The sequence below is a fragment of the Eptatretus burgeri genome, chromosome 5 (assembly GCF_056783735.1).
Source record: "Eptatretus burgeri isolate ZD-2024b chromosome 5, Ebu_testis_v1, whole genome shotgun sequence".
Classification (NCBI taxonomy): Eukaryota; Metazoa; Chordata; class Myxini; order Myxiniformes; family Myxinidae; genus Eptatretus; species Eptatretus burgeri.
This window is the reverse complement of record NC_140965.1, coordinates 51,430,482-51,454,050: the sequence shown is the minus strand read 5'-3', so window position 1 is coordinate 51,454,050 and position 23,569 is coordinate 51,430,482. Positions and strand designations below refer to the sequence as shown.

The 23,569-nt window shown below is 42.6% G+C and overlaps 1 protein-coding gene across 3 annotated transcripts in view; it reads left to right on the top strand.

The window, feature by feature from the left end:
* The window catches only part of LAMA2 (laminin subunit alpha 2), a 413,990-nt gene that overhangs the window by 131,859 nt on the left and 258,562 nt on the right, over positions 1-23,569 (top strand). For all 3 annotated transcript variants that reach the window (XM_085881857.1, XM_085881856.1, XM_085881855.1), the window contains exons 11-13: positions 4,231-4,371; positions 4,588-4,761; positions 20,916-21,017. In XM_085881857.1, coding sequence (XP_085737983.1) covers positions 4,231-4,371; positions 4,588-4,761; positions 20,916-21,017 — 417 coding nt within the window. The remainder of the gene's footprint in view (positions 1-4,230; positions 4,372-4,587; positions 4,762-20,915; positions 21,018-23,569) is intronic.

Sequence of the window (23,569 nt, the reverse complement as noted above, 5' to 3'; positions counted from 1 at the left end):
AGAGAGAGAGAGAGAGAGAGACAATGAGAGAGAGAGAGAGAGAGAGACAATGAGAGAGAGAGAGACAATGAGAGAGAGAGAGACAATGAGAGAGAGAGAGAGAGACAGAGACACACAGAGAGAGACACACACAGAGAGAGAGACACACAGACAGACACAGACAGACACAGAGACACACACCCCTCATCCTTTAAACAATTTAATCTGGGTTAGGTTCTTGAACAGATTATGAAATAGGATCCTGGTGCTTTTCAGACAAGGTGTTTCATCAAGGAGCACATTGGCCTTCAGTTGGAGATATCAAATCCAGTGTTCTCTAGCATTTGTGGATATTTAATATCTCACAGTATATGCTCTTTTGAAAGGGTCATCCAATGTGTACCAAATGCGAAATTCTGCTTTGGCTAAAGTCTGCTTGACGAGCACCCTGCAAAGGATTAGTTCAGGTTACATTCTCAGCTATGGGAGTGTACACGACCAAATCACTGAGGAAAGTGGGGAAATTGGAGAATATATTCATTAAAATCCATGTTAAGTTTATTGGACCCATATCAACTGTCACAACTTCATACCATAACTCCTATTAAATTAAGTTAATGCTAAATATGCAGTTTAGTCCCAACCACAGAATTCATCAAAAAAATACTGGCACACAATTGCCTATTCTTCTCTAAAGATGCTGCAGTTTATTTGATATCTGCAATATACATTTGCAACCATAACTGCAGTTTTTAGTTAAATATGACTGCATCACGTTAGACAGCTCGGTGGGAAGCATGCTACTCATTGAGCTTTCCTGTCTTCTTGGCAGATCCATTTTACTTGCGTTTTCCAAAGCATCTCAGATAGCATCGTGTAATGATGTGGCGATGACTCGGACTACCTTGTGTGATTTCCCTTCTAAAACCACACCTATTGAGTATTTAATGAGTCAACTCCATTACCTGGACAATCTCATTGAAAAACGGCATTTGGCCTTGCACATCCACACCGAAAATGTGCTCGTATTATCCACAGCTTGAAATCTACACTGATCTCAAGGGGTATTGAATGATTCAAGTTCAAAGGCAGGAATTTTAATGCTGAATTATCCCTGATACTGAAAAATAAGTAACAATATTTGTTTTGATATCCTTTTCAGGGAAACGGGAGTACATGAACACATCAAACACAAGTTCAAAATGTCCATTGGCTCTCACCATGCTGTCCAGCACAGTATGATAAATTTCTTAGCCTAGCAGGACATTGGCAAGAAGGTAACTTTTGCTCTTAAGGCAGTTCATTTAAAGTCTCTGTTTTGTGCTCGTAATGAATCCATCCATCTTATTGCCATTCATCATCGCAAGGTTGGACAGCTGTAAGGCTGTGCCTATCAAACAGAGAGTAAAGTTTGGCCTGAAAGTGTTGCTATGCGTCGTGGGAGTGGAAAGCAGGGATTAAACCTCACTGGTTGTCTACCTTGTCATCTGCTCAATCAATAACTGTCTGAAACGTTGTCAGTTTGTGAGGCAGCAAGCATATCAGCCTTGTATGTATATACTGCAAGCAGAATCTCCATGTGTCTTTTGGCGAGCCACGGTCCCCAAAAATCAAAATGTATCACTGATGAGAACATTGGCTTTTTCTCTCAATTATATTAATTGCTGCAATTCACTTGGAGTCACAAAGGTTGTTTGACCATTGAAATACGTAACAAATGACCCTATAAAAAGAGTGATTTGGGCATAAAGTAAATCCAAGAGGAGTAGGGACTAGTCGACCATCAAAAATGTAAATAAACGGTGAATACAATACGGCACAGGAAAATTTTCTTATTTTTTTTATTTATTTGTTGTTTTTGTATACATGGTCGAGGCTCGTATGAGAGCGAACACACAGCGCACAGCAGGGGGGGGGCATGAGACAAGAGGGGTGGGAGAGGGAAGGACAAAACAGTGGGGAACAGAGACATTAGGAGATCTGTGGAAGGAAGAGGGATGGGGTGGGGAACATGGGGAACGCAAGATGGACATTACAGGGACTTTCAGGAAGGAAAGCAGGGAATTTGAAGGAGGTGGGTTTGGGGTAGATTAACGGGGGGTGGAAAAGATCGAGGTTTTGTATGGGGGAAGACAAGAGGTGGTGAACGGCTGTTTTGAAGGCCTGGAGGGAAGAATGGGATTGAAGAGAGTGTGGGAGTTTATTCCAATGGTGGGGAAAAAGAGGAATGAAAGGGGGAAGGTGAGCAGTGATTCGTGATTTTGGTAGTTTTACCGGAAGGAGATTGTTGGCGGACTTTGAGCACCCTGCGGAAATTTGGTGGGGACAAATTGCAGAGAGAGCAGGGGGGGGCAAGGCTGGAGAGGAGACGGTAGAAGACAGAAAGACCACCGACCTGCCTGCGGTGAGAGAGAGTGAGAGGCCCAAAGACTCAAACTCATCACTGGAGATACCAATGATAAAAAGATTTCTTTGGAGATTTCTTTGGGAGACTTTGGAGATTTGGAGATTTCTTTTGAAAAGGAAGTTAAAAGTATATACGTTATTTGATCATGTCTGCAATATGATGGAGATAAAAGATATATTTTTGCATTTTTTGAAAGGGTAGGTCCCTGACACAATTCGATGTCAATTTGGACCCTAACTAATGATTATAAATTTGATATGGATGTTATGTTAATGTGAATTTTTGTAAATTAAAAAAAAAGTATTGACACATTTATAAAATTAACCCATTTATTATTACCCTCAACAAGTCCAAGCTCTCTGCTCACCTCTGCTCCTTTGTCCTGCTTTTCTCTTCTCACCTCTCTGGAATTGTCTCGGGGCTGGAAGCAGTGCACACAATCACCTCTAAGCTGTCTTGCTTGGGTTTGAATCTCGACCGAGCTATAAAGTGTCCTCTCAGTGTTTCACAGGCATGGTGGTTCATCAATGTGTGTGCATCCCCTCAGATGTACGTTAAGCGGGTGACTCGTCTCCCGGCATTAGTTGATGGACGTTAAAGATCCCACGGTGTTCTTCATGAAGAGTGTGTGAGCTATCACCAGCATCCTGACCAAATTCCAAATCCATGCCCTATCTACTACTAGGAAGGCAATGGCAAACTACCCCGGTATAACCCTTGCCAGGAATCCGCTTTGGCTGCACTGACACTATAACAGAGTATGGTACATCAGAAAGGAATTGTTCACTCATCCCAGAGGTGTATCCAGAATTAAAAATTATAAATAAGGAAAGGTGGATGGGCAGGTGTGTAGTAGTTGAGGGGAGTTAATTTGTAAAAATAACTTTTGGAATACAAATTCCAAACCTCTGAGTCATTCCTCATGGGCAGTTTTACGAGTTTGTGATTCAAATGTTGTACGTGGACAATGATAATTGACGAGAGAGAGAGAGAGAGAGAGAGAGAGAGAGAGAGAGAGAGAGAGAGAGAGAGAGAGAGAGAGAGAGAGAGAGAGAGAGAGAGAGAGAGAGAGAGAGAGAGAGAGAGAGAGAGAGAGAGAGAGAGAGAGAGAGAGAGAGAGAGAGAGAGAGAGAGAGAGAGAGAGAGAGAGAGAGAGAGAGAGAGAGAGAGAGAGAGAGAGAGAGAGAGAGAGAGAGAGAGAGAGAGAGAGAGAGAGAGAGAGAGAGAGAGAGAGAGAGAGAGAGAGAGAGAGAGAGAGAGAGAGAGAGAGAGAGAGAGAGAGAGAGAGAGAGAGAGAGAGAGAGAGAGAGAGAGAGAGAGAGAGAGAGAGAGAGAGAGAGAGAGAGAGAGAGAGAGAGAGAGAGAGAGAGAGAGAGAGAGAGAGAGAGAGAGAGAGAGAGAGAGAGAGAGAGAGAGAGAGAGAGAGAGAGAGAGAGAGAGAGAGAGAGAGAGAGAGAGAGAGAGAGAGAGAGAGAGAGAGAGAGAGAGAGAGAGAGAGAGAGAGAGAGAGAGAGAGAGAGAGAGAGAGAGAGAGAGAGAGAGAGAGAGAGAGAGAGAGAGAGAGAGAGAGAGAGAGAGAGAGAGAGAGAGAGAGAGAGAGAGAGAGAGAGAGAGAGAGAGAGAGAGAGAGAGAGAGAGAGAGAGAGAGAGAGAGAATATGAATGAATGAATGAATATCTCTCTTGTATACCAACCAGGTGGCTATAATCTGAGGTGAGCCAGGATATAACCCTGGCTATAATCCCTGGAGAGAAAGAAAAATGTTAATCATTTTAAAGGTACAACTGTTAAAGGTCTGCTTCTCCTGCCCGAGCTGAACTTCATATCCTGATTTTGATTCACAGGAAAATGTGGAAGGACTGAACTGCGAGTACTGCAAGGCAGGTCATTATAACCTGCAAGCGAGTAATCCCAAAGGGTGCTTACCTTGCTTTTGTTCTGGCACCGGTGCACAGTGTCAGAGTATCGCTTGGGGAACAGCAGAGGTATGAGATCTGAGCTGCTTAAAGATGGTGACTATAATGTCATTTGATAAGGCAATTGTCTTACTGGAAATTCTGTTTTGGATAATTATTTGTATCAGGATCGACTTTATGGGAGAGCTGTCAAGGAGTTATAAATTTTGATTTTTTTATGATGGAATGTTTATCACTTGTTCATCGTGACTCATAAAAACAATCATCTAACTTGACCTGCCAAAGCTCTCAGACATGGCTGGCTGGCATTTGACTGATGCAAAGGGTCAAATGGCTCTTGCTCCTTCACAAGATGGCTTTGATGGGCCATTGCGACTGAGTGTGAACCACTCTTTGGCACGCCGCGTCTTTCCAGGGATGTACTACTGGTCAGCTCCACACTCATATCTGGGAAACAAGGTATGCACAATGAAGGCTTTTCTCATTTAATTGCTTGCTTTGAATTGCTCAGTTTATGTTTTTCTTTGAAGGAGGACTTTCACAACTTTCACAACTCCAAGAGACTTTCACACAAGGCCAAGGATACTTTTCTGGATTATCTCATATAAATTATATTTTGTTGACTCCACTATTAATCATTTGTGTATCATCTGGTCCCACGTTTTCTTCTGCTTGAATTTTGTCTTTGTATAGTGATAGTTAATATTTGTCCAGGCTGTATTTTTGTGGGCCTTACCTATCACTCACACACACACACACACACACACACACACACACACACACACACACACACACACACACACACACACACACACACACACACACACACACACACACACACACACACACACACACACACACACACACGATGTCCCTCTCACCTGGGATGGAAAAGACTGAGAGCCCTGTCAAATGCAACAGTTTTTAAGGCAGTGATAACCAAGCCGGAAATGGTGGCATCGATGGGACGAGATGCGCATGAGGTGCCAGTATCACATCATTCGACATATGTTTATTACATGGCCTGGCCCTGCAGCTTGGCAGGACTTGTTGACCCCGTGCTGCCGGGAGATAAGGCCCGAGCTTTGTTGAAATCACTCTTGCAATGTTCCGTCCTGGACAAGAGAGACCAAGTTTTATGGGACCAAGGAACGTGACGAATACACCGGCTTAGATGGGAGTGAGAACCAAGCCGAGGAGGCCAGCTTCGTTGAGGCAGAGGGCGCACATGTGGCACCTTGAGTTGCGATTATCGACAGGTGTTTGGGATGCGCCCTGGCCTTGCGGCTTGTTGGGTTTTGCTGATCCCATCATGCTGACAACTACAATCCAAGCTTTGGTCACTCCCTTTTTAGCAAGTTCCACACCTATGGGACTGAATTCCATGGGATCTAGGACAGTGCCAAATAAAACAACTTTGATGGGAGTGAGAACTGAGTTGGGGTGGCAGCTTTGGTGCGGCAGAGGGCCATCCGGGGGTTGCCCGGAATTGCACTGATCGACATGCATTTGAGAAGCGGCCTGGCACCATAGCCTTGACTTGCAGCTTGTTGGGTTTTGCCGACTCTATTGCATCAAAGAAGGATGAGACTGAGGAAGGATGACACCGAGAAGGAAGAGACCAAGACCGGGCATATCTACGCGTACCCTGGAGGCCACATGGGAGATTGCGTGGATCTATGTTGTCGCCACTTTGGGGACAGAGGGGAAAACTGAGCACACATAAAGAGACTGCTTGGTCCATGAGTTCCTTTCTTTGGTGAAAATGGATGCTTCAGGACCGGAGAATGCTGTGTTGAATGGAGCAAGATAAGGAGATGGCTTGTTTCATGAGTCGTGGTTCCTTGCTCAGGTGAAGATGGTTACTTCAGGACCGGGGAATGCTCTGTTAAATGGAGCATGGCTCAGGAGACTGTTTGTTTGATCCATGAGTCGTGGTTCCTTGCTGGGGTGAAGACTGATGCTTCTGGACCAAGGAAGGCTCTATTCAGTCTGAGAGACTTGCGAGTGGAGATGATGACTGGTGGCAGCGGTGCATACACACGCAAAGATCTACATATGTGATTCGTGATTTACCCATACACATGCACGATTGTGATTGTACATGCACATGAATCGTGATTATTTATTCACCTGGACCCTGACGTTTGTGCGTATTTGCAGTTGATAACTTGTGACATGCTCCTACATTTGTGGGGACATTGCAGTGATTTAATTTTTTTTTGTCACTAGCCAAAAGCATAACACAGTTCGAAAACATATCTTCCATGAGCCAAGCACAAAAGCAGCTGGATGTGCATACAGTACAATACTGTACATACACAAAAAATGTATCTTTCATGACCTGCTTCCTGTACGTGTATTGACGCTTTGCAGCATAAACAGTCTCGTGCGATGTCTCACCAGTGTAATACGTCATTCCCCATGATGCCATCCCCCGTGAGTTACTTACAGAATGAAAACACTATCAGCATCTATTGATGTATCCAGTAATTACCAGGTCATCACCTATAGACAATATACAATGAAATCATTCAGCGTATCTTGGTGTAAATCACCACCTTGCTACAAACAGCACCATCTGAGCCATTACATTTTAAAAACGCTCAGCATAATCTACCTGCAGATAAGAAAGATGTCATGTCCTGTGAGTTAAAGAATGGAAACATTCAGCATATCTATTCATGTAATTAGCAGCGACCTACATACGGACTAATTAAACAATGAAATCACTCACCACATCTATTATCAGCTGCCGAATTCACATCACCTGTAAAAATCTCCCACAAGCAATGCGCAGATGACTCGCCGCGTCCTGGATCCCCATCATTCTCGTCCCGTTGCTCTGACCTGTGTATTGCCTCTCGCTCCGTTGGCTCCCAAGGATCGAGGATAACACTCAGAAGGGTATGCCTCTAAATGGGCCACTGATAAGGGAGAAGGCACAAAGCTCCTGCACGACCATCTCTCTGGCATGGGTGCTGCAAGTATGAGCGCAGCAGGCACAAGCGGCACCTCCAGCCAGTTAGCAGCAAGCAAGGGGTGGTTCCATCTCTCCAAGGTGTGTAATAATTTACGCAATGTCAAGCTCGTAGGGGAGCATGCCTCCATGGATCACGACGCGGCCAAGGCATTTCCTGCAGAACTCGCGAGCTTCATCGTGGAGAAGGGGTACCTGCTGGATCAGGTCTTTAACACTGATGAGACTGGATTGTTTGGGAAAGAGATGCCAATGAGAGCTAAGTAGCTGGCTTGAAGGCAAGGCTGCAAAGGACTGGGGTATCCCATCCATTGGTATGGTTAAGAGAGTTTAAAATGCATTCTTCCATAAATTGGAAACGGTACTTGGTGTTGTCATTTTTTTTAACTTGTAAGCATCTTTAATGAAACTGTAATCGTGCATTCATGGTCGAAGACATTTTAAACTTTAAAAACTTTCTCCTTTGAACCAGGAACTGCCACGAACCGATAACATTATCCTCCTTATCCCCCATGTCCCCATTGTACAAATTCCCCGACTTTGGTGGTGTCACCACTTGCGGCGCTTTTCATGAACCAGGAACCGCTGCGAGCTGATAACATTATCCCCCTTGTCCCCATTGTAACAATGTCAAAACACTCATGGATTTTTCATCCACACTCTCAGATGTTACCCCGATATTCATGGATATTTTGCGGGTCGGGAAATCCCTGGAACCTATAAACCATTGAAACAATGCCCCCACATTCGCGGGTTTTACCAGAACTTATCCCCTGCAAATGTCAAGGTCATAGTGTATATTATACATATTCTTTACACACATATTGATATGTGATTCTACACATATTATTCGAGGCATTATAAATATTATATACACACGTTATACACACAAAAACATGGTAACGGAGATGGATGCTTTGAGATGGGGTGGGTCTCCGTTCCATCTTCTGAAACCCACCACCTGTGTAGATAGCAGTCACGAACAGCAATTTGTACGCACACACACTTACACACATATACATGCACATAATCATATGTATACACACACACACATGGTAGATACTTTAAGACCTGGGAGGGCTCTGCTCCACCTTCTGAAAACTGCTTATGGAGATAACAACCAACAACACACACAATAATTTTCTGCAACCAAATACCACAATCAAGAAAATGACCAAATACCAGGATCTCAAAAATGAAGTCAAAAGATCTTGGTATCTGAAGAGCGCCAAAATTGTATCGGTGATAATTGGAGAAACAAGAATGATAAAGAAGAACCTTACAAAGATCATACAAACCATCACTGGGAATATTACTTCAAACAAATTGCAGTTGGAAGCATTCCGAGGCTCAGTGACGATCCTGAAACAAGCCCTTGGAACAAAACTTTGAGAACAACAAAAATTTACAGCTTGGTCCATGAATCAGGATCCCTTACCAAAACAGAGGTGGATATTTTGAGCCCTGGTAGGACTCCGTTCCACATACTAAAACCTACATATGGAGATAACAACCAATGATATTTACACGGACACACACACACACACACACACACACACACACACACACACACACACACACACACGACACTACACACACAGTCGAGCCTGTCACTCAATCTAGGCAAATTTTGTAATGTCACCTTGTCACTTCAGAAGGATCAGCTAGCAAATCCATTTATCGACTTTCTTGAAAATAATTGGAAGAAGTTCAATATCTCCTCCACTTTTGAGCCTTACAATCAGCCACAATCTCGACACGATTTGAAATTGCAATAAGGGAATGATTTATTGTTAGAGAATTATAAATTACTCTCGTTTGACAACTGTGCCTTTTAATTGTTAAACACAAAGTAGCACTTGAACAATCAAACTTTGTTCTATGACAGTTTGGTGCTATGTTGCACAATAAATGTGCTTCGCAAATAAACGTCCCTTCATCAGTCCCACGACTCCGAGTCAATTGGGGTTGAATACTCCGGTATCCTACTGATATGTAAAACATCTTTATCCCGTGCAAACAAAGTGAAAAGCGAGGTTAAGGAATTGGTTCACTTCTGTCTGTCTATCTGTCTGTCCTTCTGTCTACAAACATCAGTTTCTGATCGAGGAACAACTTAATTTCGATCCATGTTATATTTTGAATATGAATCGGAAAACGAACCTGCAGTTTAAAACTTCCTCTCTGAATTTGTCCTGATTGTGCATACACAGAGAGGAGTGAGATTTTTTTTTTACTCTTTCTGCCTGTCTGGCAGTTAAAGACAATTGAAAATCATTCCAAGCAGGAAACTTACAGTTTTTAAGGACGTCATAAAGGACACAAATAACAGGAATGAATAACCCATGTAACGTGTGAGATTTGGTGGTGTATAAGATGCTGCATCAACAACGCTAAACTTCTGGGGAAAAATTTTTTTCAACGAACTTTAAAATCTTTATTTTCTTTCAATGAAATTATATACTTGAACATTGTAGAACACAAATAGCCTTTTAGCACTTACAAAGTGCTAAATGAATGTTAAATGTTCCCTCTAATCCCCAGCGTCATCTTCATCATCATAAATATCCAAATCATTCCTGTGGTTTTTCATAGTCCTTGCCCTTGCATATACACACTTCAGTACAGGGAAGTCCATTCATCCTGCAAGAACAGTTGGACCGGAGACATGTAGATTGGGAACAGTGACTTGCAACAATCTCTACAAGAGACCTCTTGCGTCTGGGTCTTTGTTCATCATCTTTCGGTGAATTTTAATTGGAATTCCATCCGTCACTTCTTATCCATAGCCAACAGGATCTGGTATGTCTTGTTTTACTTCGAGAGCTCTTCTCCACACATTTGGCCTGGCAGTTGGCTCATTTAATCTGAAGAGCCAAACTGTCAGAAGTCATTGGCAGCCCCTCATTCCTTTGCTTCTTCTGACAGAACAACCAGTACCGAGCACTATCTGCTGTTGTGCTAGACTTTGAAACACTACTGTACAAACTGCACAGAAATTTCTCACACTTTTGCAGAATCACAATATCCAATGATGACTGCTGCCCAAGTTGTGACAGACTTTTCTGATGTTCTGGACTGCTGTTGAGGATTCTTAGGGACTTTTTTCTGTCCAATGCCCGACAAAGAGCTGTCAGTCTCACAACCGGTTAAAGCTTGATAAGCAGGAAGTGCGTCACACATTTTTTTGGCCCAGCTGCTGTGCAAGCGAATGGATTAGTCGGTGTCTTGGTTTATCTTGCACTCCTGTTTATAACCATGGCTCCTTGCATCCAATTTACCTGTAATGGGTGACACACAGCACGGCCACATCCGTGTCTGGTCGAGAATTTTACAAGTCTGGCATTTTCAGAGGTTACATGCTTAGCATGCAGCAGCATTTGGATGTCTGCTTCATCATGATCAGAGGTGTGAGCGTCAATAACCTCACAGTAGCCTTTAGTGATATTCACAGCCCTTTCTCCCTCTTTGAACCCACCTTCAAATACTATTTGCAGGCCTTGCTGTAGTTTTGCCTGACCCATCTCGCACCAGCTCTCTGACCAGAAGGAACATAGATTTTCTTTGTTCTGTGAATTTTGGATGCATTTGACTCACTGCTTTAGTATAGGTGTCTGTGAACTTTGGATTTTTACTTCTCATGTGGTTGGTTTTCCTCTGAGGTCTCGCTCGGCAGATTTGATAGATCTGTCTTTGTATTGGTCGAAGACAATGTCCACTCTATTGCAGCCATGTTGTCCCAGTAGAGCAGTAGTGATGTCATAAAGTTTGGAGGCTATTTCTCCAAATTTTGGACCACTGCCATTGTTCACCATATGCATCACTGACATGTCATCAATCACAAACATTGTTAGTCGGGTAAATCTACGACAAAAAATAGCCTTACCCCCAAAAAAATTGATACAAAAGGTTTTTTTAACGGTTTTGGGTAGGGTTTGACCTCCAAAATAACATACTAAAAATCTACTCAAATCCACCTACCGGAAAGGGCCTATTTTCAAGATGGCGTCCAAAATGGCCGCCGTGGGCTTAAATTGCCATAAAATGGGCACTAGTTGGCCTATATTTGCGATTTTTGTGTCAATTTCTATGTTTCGGAGGTCAACAAATCTATTGAAATCATTTTCAAAGTTGATCAGTGATGGGAAAGCCTTAAATCCAAGATGGCGTCCAAAATGGCCCCCAAAATGGCAGCCATGGGCATAAAATTGCTATTAAATTGTCAATAAATGCCAAACATGTGTGATGTATGTGCCGATTTCTATGTTTTGGAGCACTATGTTCTTGATGGTGGCTCCTTGCTGCATCGTTTGTCATGGACAGCCGGGGACAGTTTCAATGTGATAGCCAAGTCGTATGCTGACTTCACTATTCGTCACTATGGAAAAGCAACAGTCGTTTTTGATGGTTATGATGATGGACCATCTATTAAGGACAATACACACAAGCGCCGTGGCCATATTGTTCATCCCGAAGTCAGCTTCACACCTGGAACAGAATTCTCTGGCAAAAAGGATGAGTTCCTGTCCAGGAGCTCCAACAAGCAACAGCTCATCAACCTCATCAGTGAGGAAATGAAGAAAATTGGCTTGAACGTAATTCATGCACCAGGGGATGCCGATGTAAACATAGTAAAAGCGGCAGTGACATCGTCATACCAACAATCAACTACCCTGATTGGAGAAGATACAGATCTGTTGGTGCTGTTATTGCATTACGCTAGCGTCGACAGCAAAGAACTGTATTTTCGTTCTGACAATTCATCCAGGAACTGGAAGGTGCACAATATCAACCAGCTGAAAGTATCATTGGGTGAAGAGCTATGCCCACATCTTCTCTTCCTTCATGCCTTCACTGTGTGTGACTCGACATCTCGAGTATTTGGAATTGGAAAAAAGTCAGCATTTCAGAAACTGGCAAAGGGGGATTCAGCAATCAAGACTTGTGCAAACACCTTCCTTGTCCCCAACCAAATAAGAGACATGGTCGTGGAAAACGGCAACAATGCCATGAAAGTATTATTTGGAGGACATCCCTGTGATTCCCTCGCCAAGTTGCGATATAATGTCTTTGTGAAGAAACTGGCTTCAGCTAAGTCGTTTGTCACCCCAGAACATCTGCCACCAACAGCCTCTTCAACAAGGTTTCACTCTCTGAGAGTATACTATCAGATTATGGTCTGGATGGGGAGGAAAGGAAACTTGAAGCCAACAGACTGGGGTTGGAAACTGGAAGACAATAAACTAGTTCCAGTCATGTCAGACAAGGACGCTGCTCCAGAAAAGTTGTTGAAGATGATCCGATGCAACTGCACAACTGGCTGTAGAACAAGTCGCTGTAGCTGTAGGGGATACGGTCTGCCATGCCACAGCGTCTGCGGACCCTGTCAACTTGATACCTGCGAAAATCCTTTCAACAAGACAGTATCGGAGGACGAAGAGGAAACATAGTTTATCTCTGGTAAATGCTACTTCAATGAACGAACTTTCGTTGATGTTTTCGATTTACCCTAACTTGAAGGCATTTTAATTGAAAGTACGTTCTCGAGGAAATGGTGATCATTGTGAGAGCCGATTAATTTATTACTTTCTAAATTACCAAAGCATATTTTTATTTATGTTATGCACAAGATGGTCAATTAATTCTGATCACTACACACGGGACAACTTTTCAGGTAGACACTATTTGAAGGATTGGGCATGACCTCCAAAACATAGGAATAAACACAAACACTACAAATGTAGTCCATTTATTGCCTGTTTTAAAACAAGTACACTCCCATGGTGGCCATTTGGGGGGGGGGGGCATTTTGGACGCCATCTTTGATTTAAGGCCTTACCATCACTAGTCAACTCTGAAAATGATATCAGGTGATTTGTTGACCTCCAAAACATAGAAATCGACACATACATCACACAAGCACAGCATTTATTGACAATTTAGTAGCAAATTTATGCCCATGGCGGCCATTTTGGGGGGCCATTTTGGACGCCATCTTGAATTTAAGGCTTTTCCATCACTGATCAACTTTGAAAATGATATCAGTGGATTTGTTGACCGCCAACACATAGAAATCGACACATATATCACACATGCACGGTATTTATTGACAATTTAGTAGCAATTTTATGCCCATGGCGGCCATTTTGGGGGCCATTTTGGACGCCATCTTGGATTTAAGGTTTTTCCCATCACTGATCAGCTTTGAAAATGGTTTCATTGGATTTGTTGACCTCCAAAACATAGAAATTGACACAAAAATCACAAATGTAGGCCAGCTATTGCACATTCTATGAAAATTTAAGCCCATGGCGGCCATTTTGGACGCCATCTTGAAAATAGACCCTTTCTGGTAGGTGGATTTGAGTAGATTTTTAGTATGTTATTTTGGAGGTCAAAACCGTTGAAAAACCTTTTGTATCAATTTTTTTGGGGTCAAACCACAAATTTACTCTACTATGTGTGCATATCTAGTGTTTGTAGTTTTGACATTGTTTTCCCCAGCTTTTTTAACTCTAAAAGCAGCAGACTGTTTGTCGTCTTCCTTATTGTACCATCTGCATTTTAAAGGGCAAAAGGATCTGTGGAAAGTTTGAATGAGAGAACATGCCTCAAGTCGATGTCCCTTCCTTTGCTTGGCTACAATCAAGAGTCAACCATACAAGTCCCAGTCTGCAGATGGGGCAACAAGCTTTGCATCAACAGTCTTCAGTTGTTTCTTCTTCAACATAGTCACAAGTGTTTTGTTCTTGACATAGGGCAGTGGTTCCCAGAAACCAACAGTGTTGGTGTGGAGCCTCTGTGCAAGGAATGAAGTCATTTGTTCTTTGCCAATCTTGTATGCAGTCAGTAAACAACTGGATACCTCTTGAGGTGCAACAACACCCTTCGCAATGTTGCACAAACTGGTGTCAGGGTCATCATTGCTATCAATGAAGAAAGGATTTCTCATCAGCCCACACTCAAAAACTCCAAGAAGCTTGTACAGAGCATCTTCATCTCATCGAACACTGCATAGTGTACCTTCCTTGCAGGTTTTGACATGATCAGAAACTTCCGGACTAATTTCCCATTCAGGTGATCACTCAAATACCAACCCTTCTCACAACAAAAGGCCTGTAAAAAAAGAGTTACACCATAATTATGATTGACACCCACCCTATAAATGTTCCAGAAAGCTTGATCTTACAGAATAATCAATCAAACCTTTTATGTTGTATGGGTTTTGTGAACCCCTATTTCTAAAGCCCATATACAGGAATTGGTTCCTGAACTATACATGGGATTGTTTTCTCCCACCTCTCTTATGGTCATGATTCTTCTGCTCTTCCAGCCCTCCACCCCTTACCTTTCAACTTTATCTTTGGCTGGTTAACAATCCTGAAACTCACCTACTCTTCATGAAGAACACCGTGGGAAATACAGGAGGTTGAAAATGGAAGTAATATGAGAGAGACAGAGACAGAGAAATCACGTGCTTAATATTGTTGTTTCAACCTCATTACAGATAAACGTCTTTTCTGATTGAAAGCTTGACAAAAATCCCCCCCCCCCCGGGAACAATCATCATGATCGTAAGATTTTGTGCTCGATGAAAATTTAAAATCGGATTTGTTTAATGGTTCATGATACAGTGTAATATTCAGCAAGGATGGTTTTGGTGTCTAATATGCAATAATGTACAACAGTTGGTTCGGTGTCTATGGACAAATAATTTAAATTTTTTAAAAAAATTGGGCTGTTCAACACCAGAAAATCAATTCATCACTGGGATAAAATGGTGGTGAGATCCTCGCTTGCAGGATGGGAGGAAAGAGTAAGATTTGCAAGAGATTCACGAAATCGAGTTGAGCGTTAAGTTCAAGTTTTATTTTAACAGTGGATATATAAAACTCATGGAGAAGCTTGTACAGATGTCACTTGCAGGACAAAAATTTTATTACACATTGGCATGAATTATAAAGATATTAATATAAAATGCACAAAGTTTTAATCGAAAAAAAGAGTATATGGAATTTTAACCAACATTCACAGAATCAAGAATGATGTGCTCACATAGAAATACTAAATAAGGCCACAGAAGTTTTGGCTGGGTTCAAAATGACACTTTTCCAACCAAGATATTCTCGTTTTTTATTTGTAATTAATTTTCTGAAATTTATAGAATTTGTTTTAAACTTGAAAGTTGTGAGTTACAATGAGTAAATAAAGGTGGAAAAAGTCTTATTTAATGAAATTTAATTCCAGTCTATAAGGCAACAAAAGGTGAAAATTTTGAAAGAGGGTGTAGACTTTCTATACGTACTGTATGTGGGGAAATCACTCTCGATGGGTTAATTGGGGGATATGGGATTTGGTAGGTATTTCTTAATTGAAGTTGGATGGAATGTTAAGTGAATCCCCCTCAATTATCCTCATCTCCCTTCTGTTCCTTTGTGATTTCCTCTGATGAATATCCTCCATTTCTCTTGGCATATCTCCTTCCCAATATTCCTCCTTCGAGTCCCTATATCCCAGAAGTAGCGACAACTTGCAATTTGAAGCCATTTTGTTTCCATTGAGCGCAGCACACGGAACCTGCACTCATTGTGCGTGAAGTGTAATGTGTCCATTTTCTAATCAAGGTGTCTTTCTCTGCACCCAAAAGGAAGATTATATTACTTCATGATCTTATTCATTTCCTTAAAACATATCCCAGAAGCTGCACTAAATGAAGTGTAATGCATAAGGGTTCACATTGATTGTCTGATTTGAGATTTACAGAGTGAATGAGTAAAAGAAACACACAGGTAGTGACAGAATGCAGAAATTTGAATGAATTGGAGGAAGGAAAGTGGAAGACAGTGAAAGCACACCATTCATACCAGATGCACACACTATCAAGAGGGTGGATAATTACCTCCGCCACCGAAATTATGTTTTCACCCCTTTCTGTCTGTTGGATTCGCTATATATGCTAGATATCCCTTATTGTCGGGTTTTCCGTCTGTGTGTGTGTGTGTGTGTGTGTGTGTGTGTGTGTGTGTGTGTGTGTGTGTGTGTGTGTGTGTGTGCAACGCGAGACTCCACAGCACGAACCAGTGAACCGATTTCGATGAAACTTTTCCAATAGGTGCCATATGGTCTGGGAATGTGCGCGTTTGAATTTCGTTGCCCAGAAACCACCCGTTACTGTGCAGCGGCCGAAAAACCGCGTACAGTATTTTCAATACTTGTCCTTCAGTTTTGAATGTAGAGAAGCGAGACTTTGGAATTAAACACTTCGAGATATTCAGAAAATTTTACTCGAGCCGATTTTTGAGTGAGGTTTTATTTTTCAAATGGTAGTCCTTCAAAAATCAGGTGTCTATTTACCGTCATTTTTTATGAGGGGCTTAAGAAAGTGGGAGGAGCTTGGGAAAAGTGGACGTGGTTGATGAAAAGTGGGAGTGGTGTAGGAAAATGGGAGTGGTGTAGGAAAGTGGGCGTGGCTTATGGAAAATATTGTGTGGCTCAGGAGGTGTGGTCAAACAAGAGCATTGAGAGAAGTTTATTGGGGTGTGTGCGTGCGTGCGTGCGTGCGTGCGTGCGTGCGTGCGTGCGCGCGCGCAATGCGAGGCTCCACAGCACAAACCAGCAAACCGATTAATTTTTCAAATGGTAGTCCTTCAAAAATAGTGTGTCTATTTACCGTCATTTTTTATGAGGAGTGCCATTTGGCAAAATACTCAATAGGAAAAATCTTGCCAGTCAGAGGAACAATTGTATGTCAACCAATACGTCTTGGCAATGAATCTTCGGCGGTGGATCAGTCAGAATGAAAAGCATCGTATTCAGCGCTTCGATCCTAGCGGATCCTTCGACGCCTACCGGCTTGTCTGTTTGTGTACAGGATATCTCAAAAAGTTGTGGACGGATCCAGATGAAATTTTGTGAACGGATCCGGATGAAATTTTGTGGACAGGTTCGGTGTGTGACAAGGACGAACTGCTTAGATTTTGGTGAAGATTCGGATCCGGATCCGACTCGTAGAATTTTTTAAGTGATACTTCACCATTGAGAGATGTGGCCAAAACGATATAGTACAGTGCAGCATGATATTTCAAAATATGTATTGGTCCCGATATGTTCTCGTGGATCAGGTATTACGTGGCGGAGGTATTCGCTCTACCGAGTAACCCTTCTAGTTGGAAAATATAATAATTGTGAGTGAAAAGAATAAAAAGAGCTTAATAACTGATTATTGATTTTGTGTGCTCTGCTTGAAGGCAGGTCCTTGGCAAGTGCTTGGCAAGTGCTTGGCAAGTGTGCTACTCGGTGATTTGCCATTGCCTTCCCAGCAGTTAATGAGGAGAGGAATTTGTAATTTGGCTGGTCACTCACTCTTCACGAAGGACACCTTGCGGTCTATAAAATTCAGCAAGTAATGATAGCAAATAGGAAACCTGGCTTAATGTCCATCCAAGGTACGGCAAAAACCTTGATGAATCGCTCTACCTGTAAAACACCGGAATGACGATTTGTATCTTGGTCAAGATTCAAACTCAGGCTAAATAGCTAAGAGAGGAGTGTGTGTTCCTCTATCTCGGCTCTCCCACCAGCCCATTGAGAAGATATTGACAGGGAAAGGTTTACTTTGCAATTGAACAGAACAAGAAACAAGAAATTTAGAAACACCAAATATGAAATAAAAGAGTGCTGCATTAAAATGGAGATGAGTCAAAAGTGAAAGGCTTCTTTTTTTTTTTCCAACTCTTATTTTACCATAAGTACTGTGCCACTGAAAACATGCAAACAAGTGCATGTAATCCCTCATATGTGCTGAAAATCCTTCATGTAATCCTTCATTATTTTCTATTCCCATTAAATCTCTCATCTTCCATGGTTTCCCTTTTCCCACAGCTCATTAATTCCCTTGATTACTCTCTTCAAGTTTTCTCCCATTTTTCTCACACTTCTGATTCCTTTACTTTTTTCAACAAATATATTTTGTTTTGTGACAAAGTGAGGCCGAAGGCAAATGGATCCTGAATTATTTTGGAATTAACCAGGTCATGGACCATGACATGTTAACTCCAACACTCAGATTAATTCGAACACACATATATATATATATATATATATATATATATATATATATATATATATATATATATATATATATATATATATATATATATATAGATATATATATATATCAAACTTGCATTACAGACATTCAAGTGACCGTTTATTTATCAGCAACTCTGCCAGAATGTTCTTGATATGTCATAAATTATATATAGGCGTTTCCATGATGATTTATGTCTTTCTACAAGTTATTCTCATTGACCAAGTACAATATGATTACAGCACCACACATAAATGTACACACACGGGAATACAACTTGCCTGGAACAGAAACGACCCCGAAGTTGGTTTCCATCTCAGGCGAATAACTTTATTTTCCCAATTTTCTTTCCTTCCAGCATCTTCAGGAAATTTTTAGAATTTGAAACCCTTTTTGATCGATTGGTGTATCCAATGTTACAGCATCCTGTCAATTTAAAAGGCATGGTTCGCTATTGTGTATTCGATGAGCTATCAATGGAAACAAAATGGTGCCCATGACCCATGTGACCAGAAATTTCTGAGATGCACCATGTACTGTACTTCCAGTACAGTATATAGGGACTCGATTCTCCTTTTCCTGGTATGCATGATGTGCCACAACTTGCCGGGACATCACGTGGGGTTCATGGTTCATGCTGAAGGAAAGTCAATACCGAAGATTATGACGAGATAAGCTTTGGGGCCGATAGGAAAGTGTGAGCAGAAAGAGATGGAAAGGAGAGGGAGGTGTGTGAGAAGGAGAGGCAACTTGGTGACCATCATGCTGAGGGGAAGAGGAGGTGGTGAGTGTGCTCGAGTTAAGTGGTCATTTACAGTGACGTCATGGGAGGCGAATAGCACCAAGCAAAGCATACCTCCAAAGCACCACCAAGGACTGCGGTTCGCTCAAACACCAGCTCCAAACCTGCGCCGTCCACACACTGGGCTGATGGAGAAGGCCGGCGCTTACAAGCCGAGAGAGCGAGACGCTGCTGTAAGGAAAGTTCTCTCTTCCCTTACCCCCATCTTCTTTCCCTTTCCCTGCCTCTCCGACCCCACATGCCCCGTGTGCTTACGTGTTTAAGTTCAGAGTAAGATGGACACAGGCAAATTTGTTTAGTTAAGCAGCCCATCGCGTTGTCTGTCCTTTCTTTCTTATTCATTATCTTGCCAAAACGAAGTTTTGCAAGATATGTTAGTCAGCTTGTATGGTTTTTTTTGTTTTGTTTTGTTTGTCTGTAATCACGTATAAAAAATTCTGCAGAGCACAGTTTTCATCGGAAATTTTTGTAACTTCGCATATCAGAGGCCTATAGAGGTCCCTTTCAGTGCACAAAATTTTTAAGGTCAAGGTCAAAGGTCAAGGTCACTTTGGCGCAAATCAGGGGAGTCGACGAAACCCTTATTTTTTTAGTAATTTTGATCGGATCGTCTTCAAACTTCATGGGAATATAGTTCATGGTCTGGCGCTCAACTGATTAATTTTTGGTGGCGATCGGCCTTGACCTTCATGGTTAGTGCCTCAGGTCAAACATATTTGACCCCCAAGGTCAAATTTTCAAGTTTTAGGAACCATATCGTGTAGTACCTCAAATTGAACACCTCGATAAGTGCTTTCTAGATATGTCAAGCTTGAGACATTATGACGTCATTTGGTGACGTTATGAGGCAAAAGCATATTTTTCATGGTTACTCTGTAGAACGATTCTCATCGGAATCTCTCGTAGGCAGATATTCCTCAAGGAGTCGCTCCTGGTGGATAGCAGCTCTGTTCACCTCAGTGTGACCTTAAAGAAGTCACACGTGGTCACCTTTTGGCAAGATACGGGTCACCCTGAGGGTGACATTGGTTTATTTGTTTTTTTCCCTGCCCGTTTTATTGTGAAATAAACCCTCTATTTCCTCTGGTACCTCCCCAATGATGTGCGAGTCACCCTCATAACCACAGTGCTGAAATACGATCAATGGCACATTGCAAATGAGGCCCTTAAAATTGGCTTGCATTTAGTGCGCGAGCATCCAAATGCTTATGCTTATGTAATATTTGCTTACCTCATAAATATTAGGCCCCTAAACTCTTTATCATCTTTTGATGGTCATACTATCCTGCAGATTACCAATGATAGACATTATAAAGATAAAAAAAACAACTTGTGAGCAATCTCTCGTTTTGGGCAATCTTTGTAAGCAATCAACATATAATTTCTTGTTATCATTGCTTCTAGAGCCAGAAATGGGAAAATGTTACTACTGAAGGACCCAGGCACTTAACTAAAATAGATTTCCATGAGTCTTTTCCTGATATTGGCTGTGGTAGGCATTTCTCATCCACTCTCTGCTTGAGAAGAAATCAATATCATTCATTGCATCTCAAAAATATGTTGAATAAAGCTGTTGCAATGCAGAATGTTCCTAATTATTTAAAGATTGCAAGTGTGTCCATTTGCAAATTCGACATCACAGTTTAAAATGACATTTTGGAAGCTTTGCTATATCACTATATTTCAGTCAGTAAATATTTTTCAGGAAATGGCTTTGCACCGTCTGTTCTTGTCTTCCACAGCTGGTTTCATATGGAGGGTTGCTGAAGTTTACGATATCCTATGACCTGCCACAGGACAATTTCATCCTACCAGAACCAGCGAATATAAAGGTTCTTTTAAAGGTAATGCATTGCTTTTTACATTGGACGCTTTGAAATCCAATCCTAAACTTTTTTTGAATGTCAAATCTCCGCTCATGAAAGAGTGAGTAGATGAAGGGTAAATGGTAATATACTGACAGTGGGGCAACTGGGCAACAGTTGGACAAGACAAGAAAGGGAAAGAACAAAGAGGGGAAAAGGTGAGGTGAGGAAACACAAACCTGTGATTGAGAGGGTTTGGTGAGGTAGTGTTAATGGCGATATAAAATATTTCAAGGGAAGGGATGGAGGATACGGCGATGCGATAGAATGGTGTTGCACCAATTGCTTTAAGCCGTAGAGGGAAGAATGCGATTAGATATATGGAAGAAAAGAGTAACAACAAAGTGAAAGTGGACTAATAAACAAAAAATACTGGATTTTGGAAGTTTAAACAGGAGGGGATACATGGAAGAAAGTGTGCATGCTTTTGATGAGCTGGGGATGGTCGGAGGACTAAGAGAGCAAAGGGAGTAGACGAGAGGACAGGCAGTAAATAAAGGACCACTGAACCTGTAACTTCTCTGAGCCCTGGCCTAATGTTGTAACCCAAATTTGGTAGCATATTCTGACTTGTGGGTCTGGAGAGGAAGATTTTGGAAGGAATTTGCGTGACTGTCATTTTGACACACTTCCGGTCACGTGATCAGCATGGCCTCCGCAATTTAATATCAGGACTCTGTCCTAATGTTGAAACCCAAATTTGGTAGTTTGCTGACTGGTGGGTCTGGAGAAGAAGATTTTTTGAGGAAATTTAATAAGTCGACCATTTTGACCGACTTAAAGTCATGTGACCAGAATGAGCATTACAATCACCATCACTAGTATGGAGCGGAATGTTGCTGCCAAATTTCAGCCGGATTGACCCAGCGGTTTGGCCAGAAAAGTCTAAATAGGAGATGGATGGACAGTGCATGATGACAATACCTCATCTGGAATTTAAATTCCAGATAAGCTAAAAATCAGAGGTTATGAACCTGTCTGTGATATGAGAGCAACAGGCCTTGTGCTTCAGCCTCATCGTGGGAGATGCTAAAAATGACTAGAGCTTTATATAATACCGAATCAGAGAGAGAGAGAGAGAGAGAGAGAGAGAGAGAGAGAGAGAGAGAGAGAGAGAGAGAGAGAGAGAGAGATAGATAGATAGATATAGAGAGATAGAGATGTTTCTGGCACCCCAGCTCATGGGAGAGAGCATTGTTCCATGGAACACCAAACAATGGCCATGTAGGTCAGGTCAGGTCAGGTATGGGAGCATGTGCCAGAACAGCGCGTCGCTGCGTCCACTTTCCGCCGGTACTCCAGGGGCCTCCGTCTGGCCATCCCCCAGGCAGATGCCAGGCCCATCCCCATCTCCTTGAGATGATGGTCAACCTGCTGCAACCATGAGGCACGTGGTCGGCCCACTGGCCTCCTCCACTCATGAGACTCCCTCGCTGAGAGAATCTGGTGAGCAGGATCAGCGTCAGGAAAACGAGCCACATGTCCATACAGCCGCAGCTGACGCTCACGGACTATGCAGGTAACAAATCTCATCCGAGTCTCTCTCAGCAACCGCTCGTTGGACACAAAATCCGACCAGCGATAGCCAAGGATTCTCCGAAGAGACCTGGTACCAAAGGAATTAAGTCTCCGTCTCAGATCCTTGGTCAAAGTCCAAGTCTCGCACCCATAGAGCAAGACTGGAAGTACCAAGGACCTGAAGACTCGGACTTTCGTCCTCCCGCACAGGTACCGGCAGCGCCACACCCCATGATCCAGTGAATCCATGACTCCCCAGGCCTGACCCAGACGTCTATTGACCTCCGGCTCACAACCTGCGGAGACATGAATATCACTGCCAAGGTAAGTGAATCTATCCACGACCTCAACATCCTCACCACAAACAGACACAGACAGGACAGCAGCATCCAAGATGTCACCGAAAGCCTGGATCTTTGTTTTGACCCAAGAAATCCGTAATCCCAACGGCTCCGACTCCTCATTCAGCACCTCGAGGGCCCCCAAGAGGATGTCTAAAGTCTCCGCAAAGATGACTGCATCATCTGCAAAATCAAGGTCCGAGATCTTGACATTGCCAAACGATGCACCGCAACTTGATCTCTCCGACATCCTCCCAAAAATCCAGTCCATACAAGTGCTGAAAAGTGTGGGGGCAAGTACACATCCCTGACGAACTCCAGTAACAACTGGAAATAAGTCAGAGGCGGTACCACCACACTTCACAGCACTCTCAGTACCAGAGTAGAGTTCAGACATCAGATCGATCAGTTTCGGTGGCACCCCACGAAGACCAAGAATCCTCCAGAGGACATCCCGATTCACTGAATCGAACGCTTTACAGAGATCAACATAGGCTGCAAGCAGCCCCTGCCGAAACTCTCGTCTGCGTTCAGTGAGGACACGAAGAGCAAGGATACGGTCAATCGTTGACCTCTTTGGTGTAAAGCCTGACTGCTCTGGACGCTGGTGCTCAAGCAGATGGTGGCGAACCCTATCAAGAATTATCCGAGCAAAGACCTTGCCCGGCACTG